The sequence below is a fragment of the Carassius auratus genome, chromosome 10 (genome assembly GCF_003368295.1).
Source record: "Carassius auratus strain Wakin chromosome 10, ASM336829v1, whole genome shotgun sequence".
Lineage (NCBI taxonomy): Eukaryota > Metazoa > Chordata > Actinopteri > Cypriniformes > Cyprinidae > Carassius > Carassius auratus.
Window position 1 is genome coordinate 13,238,578 of NC_039252.1, and position 8,203 is coordinate 13,246,780.

General features: G+C 34.3%; 1 protein-coding gene across 1 annotated transcript; it reads right to left on the minus strand.

Annotated features, from left to right (window-relative positions):
• Nucleotides 1-35: 35 nt before the first annotated feature.
• LOC113109911 (vacuolar protein sorting-associated protein 26B-like) lies at nt 36-6,296 on the minus strand. Its single transcript, XM_026273800.1, has 6 exons — nt 5,821-6,296; nt 4,537-4,693; nt 4,243-4,407; nt 2,732-2,907; nt 2,463-2,605; nt 36-2,337 (listed from the first exon to the last, which is right to left on the minus strand). The coding sequence occupies exons 1-6, from the start codon at nt 6,041-6,043 to the stop codon at nt 2,203-2,205; spliced, it is 999 nt and encodes a 332-aa protein (XP_026129585.1). The 5' UTR covers nt 6,044-6,296; the 3' UTR covers nt 36-2,202.
• Between the last annotated feature and the right edge of the window lie 1,907 nt (nt 6,297-8,203).

Sequence of the window (8,203 nt, forward strand, 5' to 3'; positions counted from 1 at the left end):
CAGGTGAAAAGACTACACATGACACTGGAAGTTTCTACAAGGGAAAAGATGAACATGTTTTTTTTTCTTCTTTTTTTAATCTGAGGAATCAGAGTAAAAACAAATGTCATATACAGCACAAGTACTGAAAGAGCTGTTAGATTGTGTGTGTTCTGCACTCGTATTTTACATTAGCACAGTTCTAGAATCTTCTAGAATCCATTTTGTAAACTGCTAGTACCTTAGAACGATTTCTAAACCATTTCTAAATCATATACTTACAATTCTGTAAATATATACTGTACATACATAATATTAATATAGAAATATGGTTATCTAATGCTGTTTTAAGCAGCACTTTTTTACACAATGTTAAATGTCGAGAAAGTTAGGAAACAACCAATTCTTATTCCTTCTTTGTTTTGAAAGGATACACAGTGCTAATTTGTAAAATCGTATCGGTGAAGTCAGTAAACACAGTGTGGCACACAGAGCCATGAATATTCTGCAAAGAGATGCTTTAGATTTGTGAAACAGACAGCAGAGAGTTCACTTACACTAAGTTCTCTGTGACCGGCCTTGCCATCATCTTTTACTAGTTTGACACCAAAAGCAAGAGCTTCTTTAAAAGGCATGTAAAAAAAAGTGAGGGGGGGGGGGGGCGATTTTATCGAACATTATGCACTATCTTTCTTAGTTAATGTTCACTGCCGGACACAAGGATCATTTTCTACTTAAGTGAAAGGAAGTGCTAAAAAAAGACTGATATTGTGAAACTGCAGTCTCACAAAAGGCAGCTTATCTTGAGATGATTCATCCTGGTTTTTCAGACAGATAAACACCCCTACGGCCCCAACATGACCAGAAATAATCACGACAATAAGAGACACTAACAAGGCAGCATTCATTAACCCGCAATCTCAAATTATGTGCGCAATTACTTCCAGGATATGCATCCCTTATACTGCGCACGTTAATTTATCTGCTTTTCATCCTGATCACACACACTTTATCAGCATTTATAATAAGTACTGGTCTGTGGTCAAAGATTTCTAAGGTTTTAAATACATACTACTAGACATGTAATATGAAGCTGATCTCCAGTGTTGGTAAAAATGAGAACTAAAATAAGATATTGATGCCATCCAAATTGTAGAATTGACAGGCATTAAAGAACATTAAACATTACAATGCCAATGACCAATCACATTAAACATCCAATGACCTAGGAACACTTTAAAATAAGGTCGTTCTGTAGTAACCCTGAACTAACTAACAATAAACAATCCTTTTACAAACATTAATTAATCTTGATCAACGTCATCTTTTAGATAAAAATAGTACATTTTTACAATATACACGTTAACATTAATAAACGTTGAATCAGCCAACACAAACTAACAAATAAGTTGAATGATAATTCATTTATAAATAAACATTATCTAAGATTAATTTTTAGTTCTTGAAAGCTTATAATAAAGTGTTACCCGACAACATACAGTCTTGAAAAGCTTGTTAAAGTATCCTTATATCAATACAGTCTGACAGACAAAATAAAAATACAATTCAGGTGCATTTTAGTTTAGCTACTGTACATGCCTGTAGGGAAATTCATTTGGTTTGTTAAATCTAAGCAAAAATGCTTATGTAATTTTGGGTTGATATAAAGTTAAGGGTCCCACTGGAGACAGTGAAAACACATTGGCAAAAACTCTGAAGTGCTTACAATTTATCTTACGGAATGGCAACAAAAGTAAAAAGGCTTGAATTGGTAAGAATACTGTCAGAAACACTGTTATGTTATGAAAGAACAAAATCTACAATAACAAAACATTCAATACAGAAGTGAAAAAAGGCTGTAAATAGAATATAGAGAGTGGAATGTGTTTGTTTTGTCTAGATGAACTGCTGAAATGTTTCAAATAAATATACAGTCAATTAATTCCAGGGTGGAGGACAAAAAGTAAACAATCTCAGGAACCGCCAAGAAGAATTCGTAAATATCAAATTGTGGTTTTTGGAATCAGCGTTTTTGCTTTTCATACATTAATCCCTTTTTAAAAGCTACTTAGGAACTTGTTGATCATAAACTGGTGTGTTTAGGAACGTGAAATATCATGTTTACGTTGCCATCTATTTTGGGAGCACAAGGCTTCTTTAAATCCATACACACAATCTCTTTGACTCATACACACATGAGAAGATGAGAAGACATGGTTGGGGTTAGTTGTCGTCCTCTTTAGCTTGAGAAAGTGCTTTCTCTGCACTCGCCGAACCCTCGAAGCGCTGAGAGGCGATGGCAGCTTGATGGGACATGCTTTTTCTCACAATGTCTCCCTTCCTCCATAGTGTAATCTCCTAAAAATCCACAAAAAATGTCAATTCATGTATAAAATAGATCATATCCTGAACATTTAATGGTTAAAATATCACTACTAACTTTTTATTTATTCATTTGTTAATTTAGTAAAGTAAAGACCAACCTGTTGTTTGAAGTAACGTCTCTCTTCTTCATCAATGAGTACGAGATTTAGGTAATAACGAACAGAGAATTTCTTATTAACATCCCTCATGGTGGGCGTCATCTCGTACCCAGCCAGAAAAAGACGGATGGGGATGGATTCACCTAAAGCCAAGTAAAGACCGAGTTCAAATTCAGTACAATTCATTTGAGTCAGCTGTGAATATGTTTCAAATGAATCCATCAAAATCTTCATGCTCATAAATGGTCGTGTTAAGAATTGTTTTATACCTCGCACAGGTGCTCCATCCATAATCTCGTATTTTGCAATGGTGTCATTTTCGTGGTACACATTTGTCCCTGTCCCTGTTGTCTCCCGTTTAATAATATCAATCTCCATGTGTTTGATCTTGATTCGCACCAACAGGAAATAGATCTTCCCTACAATCACATCTTTCAGGTGATACCTGCCATTTTTTGGGGGGAAAAAATGCACACAGGATATCAGTGAATGCCAAATTGAAATGTTGAACTATTTTAAAGAGGTCATATGATGTTGCTAAAAATAACATTATTTGGTGTATTTGGTGTAATGCAATGTGTTAATGTGGTTTTAGGTTCAAAAAGCACATTATTTTCACATACTGTACATTACTGTTTCTCCTCCAATTCTGCCTTTCTGAAACACGTTTTTAAGGCCCAATCGGTCCAAAAAGCAAGGTGTGCTTTGATTGGCCAGCTATCCAGTGTTTTGTGATTGGCCAAATACCTCAAGTGTGTGACAGAAATGTTACGCCCCTTAAAATACTGTGCTGCCGTGTTCCGGGGTCGACAAGACAAAAACAATAAAACCCATTACAAACTAGGCATTTGTTGCATCCAGTGGGAACATAATTACTAATTATAATGACTTATACTGTGTTTTTACATGTTGCGTTGCGTATCGCGTGTTAACATGAAACCATGTCTGCATTTGTGATCTGAGAAATGACGAAACTCACATTTGAATCTTCAGTGGCAAATTATTTCAATATGAAGATGTACTTACAGGCTTTAAGTCAGAAGCGCCAGATTGTCCTTGCAAAGTTTGAATTGCCTTTTGTGACACTGACGGATTGTAGGCTACTCTCCCAGGAACAGGAAACAGTCCTCAATAAAATGCGCTGCATTGATGCAGAATTTTTTCGTGAAATGATTCTTAGATTTTCAGAATGCATCACGATTCCTCTGGAATCTATTCTGAGCTTAGATTTTAACAGCAGATGGTGATCTAATCTAGTTTTTATCTGGACACTCAAATGTTCATGAAGAAGAGTGCTAAAGACTGCTTGTGCATTCAGTCATGTAATTTCACCTCAGCTTAGAATGCTTTTATGACGCAAGATTAATGTAAACACAGCCCACTGTGAACACCTTTTGTTATTCGCTTCAACCTTTTCAAATTTTATGGATTATTATTTTAGGTTAAGTGTGTGTAAGGAATTTGGAAACAAGCAGAGTATGGTTGTTTCTAAAGCATGCAGTGCTATCTGCTGTTTAAAACTAAGCTCAGAATCGATTCAAGAAAAATAATTGCGATGCATTCTGAAAAATCTCAGAATCTATGCGGAATCATTTCTCGATTCGCGATACATCGATTTATTTTCCCAGCCCTGCTGCGTACATCTGAATAATTGGGTTGAACTCTTCTGGAACTGATTTCTAGTCATGTCCGCTTTTGGAAGGCCAAGCAAAGTAGTTTCGCTTTCACAATGAAACACAGCGTCTCCACAACATGGCGGCGGCGGTAACACTTGACTTACTTGGACTTGTTGTACTCGAACTCAATGTGTAGACAGTCCTCAATTCCCACCTCCATCTTTATGGAGGAGTTGAGTTCTGGATATGTGCTGAGTGTGTGCACTACAATGTCCATCTCTTTGGAAATGTCATTCAGTCTCCTGCTGATGGTCGCCCGCAGGAAATAGCTGAAGGAAAATTAGAGTTTAGAATAAAACCATCCAAGCAACATCTAAGACTAAGTGTCAGCTAAGTGTACAATCTATTGTGGGAGGTCGTATAAACAATCTTTCCTGAGCTACACAACTAGAACATACCGTAGTTTAACATTCTGGCCTGTGTAGGACTCGTACGGTTTCTCCACGTGTGTGAACTCAAAATCAAAGGTCTGAGATTGAGCCATTTCTCCAGGCCGAGCTAAATCCTTAACCAGAGAGACAAACTCATGATGGTTTCCTCTGTCATAGTACAATTCTAGGAGAAAAAGGGAGAAAAATATTACCATAGATGCTCAATTTTGACATGGCTGCTTAATAAAACATTCAATTTGGTTGGTATATTATGTTTCATTATTTAAAGTAAGAAAAATTATTTAAGGCTTTGTTAGGTTTGCCAAGTATTGAACAACATGACATTATTAAAGGTAAACTATGTCTTTATAATAAATAAATAATACATAAGGTTGAATTACATGCCTCAGGAGGGGAAACTACATTTTCTTTACATACATCAAGTTCTGAGAAATGCCCTTGCTTATAACAAGGATAAACAAGTATCTTTTAAGGAAACTGTTCATTACTGAAAAAAAATTATGACATCAAGAGGTGTGGTTCCTATTATACCGCCTTTTTTACTTGAGATGGGGAAGTCGATTCATTTTAGAGAATCGGTTCTTTTGAACAATGCATTTAAAAGAACAGGAGAAAATCGACTCAATGATTATTTGACATGTAGCACATTGTGTGTGATGTGATTCAACTAACATGGTGACACTTATTTAGATTCTAAATATCATTTTTATTTACATTAAAAGATACTAAATGTAATTTACCCTTATTTACCCAAATTATTTTACGGCTATTTTACGTCCTAGCTGTTTTTTGGTTGATAAACCATCACCAGTACAGGTTTTACAAGATGTAAAATGATTTTTATTATTATTATTTTTTTTAATCAACCTATTTTCCCCACAAGTCGGTGAGTTGTTGGCTGAATTTCGAACATCATACGAATATACTTCTTGCTAATTCCGAAATATAAAGATACGCTCAGAGGAGCGAATCCTCAATGATTTTTAGCGAACCGGTTCGTTCGATTCACTGAAAATATCCAACAAGAAAGAACGATTCGTTCACGAATCAAACAACGCCAATGTGTCATATGTCACGAGACCAGTGTTTGCAATTTGACACTTCGTATTAACATGTTATTACTTAAGTCTGCATCACCCTTAATAAAACGTGCTTTACAAAACAAATGTGCTCGCGACACCTCTAAACAAACGAAACAACCGTAAATGTTGAATTGTGTTTAACTTAGCAGTCACATCGCAGCACATACGTTGCGTCATCAAGCATTGCTCGTTCAAACGTTGTACTAACCGATTTGCCCGATAAACTCTATTTTGATCCCTTGATGCTCGAGCCTCTTGCCTGGGTTCTTCAGGGTTACGTTGACTTTCCCAGAGACTGTCTCCCCATCGTAAAACAGAAAATATTTGTCCTTTTTCCCGTCTTCTGTTTTGTGCTCGGCCTTTTTTCTCGTCTCGGCATCATTTAGAACTACGTCAATTTCAGCACTTTGTCCGAAACTGAAGAAGCTCATCCCGAAACCCTTGTGCTGGACTGGAATCCTTTTGTATTCTAACACCTGGTCCTATTCCACATCAATACAATTCCGTCCTGTTCACAAGCGAGCGGCTCTATCTTTTGTATCTCTATCTCATGTACTTATATAATAGGTTGTTCAAAATAAATTGTAGCTAATTCTTCATATGGCTACTGTATTAATACATGCAGAAGATTTTTCAGCAATGCACAAACAGACACAAGCATCAGAAATGAATTTACTACCGGGATAGTCCACGTAAATATTGTTTCAAAATAAAAGTCTTACAGAGACGACTGAAATTTATCAAGAGTCAAATGTACATTAGAGAAATTATATTTAGGGGTTTTAATTGTTTTAATTTCGAATCATTTAATGCACACAAAATCTTATTTATAACATACTTATGTAATATTGGATACGGTTTCTGCAGGTCTTAAAATAAAGTTTTTTTTTTTTTTTAATGGAGGCCTGAAAGTCACAAAGTCTTAAAAAAACAAAAAACAAACTTGCATTAAATGTTGAATACACTGAAAAAAACGAAAACAAATTTAATTTAATTTAACAAGAGAGTCAAATGTGCATAGAAGGAACTGTATTTAGGAGTTTTGATTGTTTTATTTTTTTTAATTGATGCACACAAACTGTTGTAAAATATTTAATATTTTTTAATTGAATTTATCAAGAGTCAAATTTATATGAGAGGAATTGTATTTAGGGGTTTTAACTGTTTACATTTTTTAATAATTTGATTTACACAAAATGTTAGTAAGTAATATTGAAAGTGGTTTCTGCAGGTTTTAAAAAGTTCACTTCTTTTTAAAGGCCTTAAGTCATTAAGTCTTAAGTTCATAAAACTGGCATTAAATGTTGCATGCACTGAAAAAATAGTAGTATGTTTTATTTTGTTTTTGAATATAAATATCTAAATATCTTTAATTCAAAATGCATTTACTTGAGATTCAAAATGAAGCCCTGTTTTTGAGAAATAACTTAATGCTTGAAAAAAGAACTCATATGAAAACATGTTTTCCCTTGAATTATTTAGATTTTCAATTAAAAACCATAAACACTTAATTTACACACACACACACACACACACACACACACACACACACACACACACACACACACACACACACACACACTAATATATATATAAACCTTAAAAATGTTTTAAAAGTCTTAACTTCATAAAAGCTGCAGAAACCCTTTAGTTAGGGTAGCCCTGTATTTTTTTTTTTTTTTTTTTTTTTAATGCACCCTGGTCAAGACTGGTTGTCACTGCATGTATGCTAGTTAATGTCTCCCTCTAGTGAGCTAATGATATTACAGCTCTGCATGAACACCGACTAAACATTCACGTCGTTACCACACGCGCGTTTTGTTGAAAACATAAAGGATTTAGTGCAAATTTAGGAAGCCAAGTTCAGCAAGACATATAGACTATTTGACAGGCGGATGGGTGCCAAATGCTTTCTAAGTCTCAGTGTACTCAGCTTCATAAATCTTGATGAAAGGACCACTTTTGAAGCCTATTAACAAAATATATTAAACTGGTAATTACTTGATATTACACGACTAAAAAGGTGAATGGAAAGCTACACTGTGTGGTCAAATTCTTTCATAATCCTCTGTAAATCCTGTTTAACTAAAAATATAAGGCAAGCCATATTAACATTTATTTCTATCAAACTAATACCAATTTTATATATATATATATATATATATATATATATATATATATATATATATATATATATATATATATATATATATATATATATATATATTAGAAGCAAACAATCAAACAATGAGTGGCATCAATTTCAAAATTAATAACATGTAGATATTAATAATTATCTCACTACAGCTGAAAATATCTATTCAGTTAGTTACTAGTACATCAGACTGGTTAGTCTTATTCCTTTACCGATAATGAAGATTCCACTGTTACTGGTAATGAATTACACATTTTTGCTATTGAATCATATGGAGATATGTTGCTCGGATATTTACTATTCTCTTCTTAACTAAACTAGTGATACAAGAGATTTTTCTAGTGTTTCATACTGTAAATACTAGTGACTAACTAAAAGTTGACTAATTGTGTACTAGGAATTAGTAATATGCAGGCTATAATTAGCCTATTAGTGA

Excerpts from the sequence above, each read along its gene's own strand:
- LOC113109911 (XM_026273800.1), bottom strand. The coding sequence starts at position 6,043 with ATGAGCTTCTTCAGTTTCGGACAAAGTGCTGAAATTGACGTAGTTCTA. Across the intron at positions 2,908-4,242 it reads TTCGAGTACAACAAGTCCAA|GTATCACCTGAAAGATGTGA; the intron begins GTAAGTCAAGTG and ends AAAAAATGGCAG. Across the intron at positions 2,606-2,731 it reads GGATGGAGCACCTGTGCGAG|GTGAATCCATCCCCATCCGT; the intron begins GTATAAAACAAT and ends ACTTGGCTTTAG.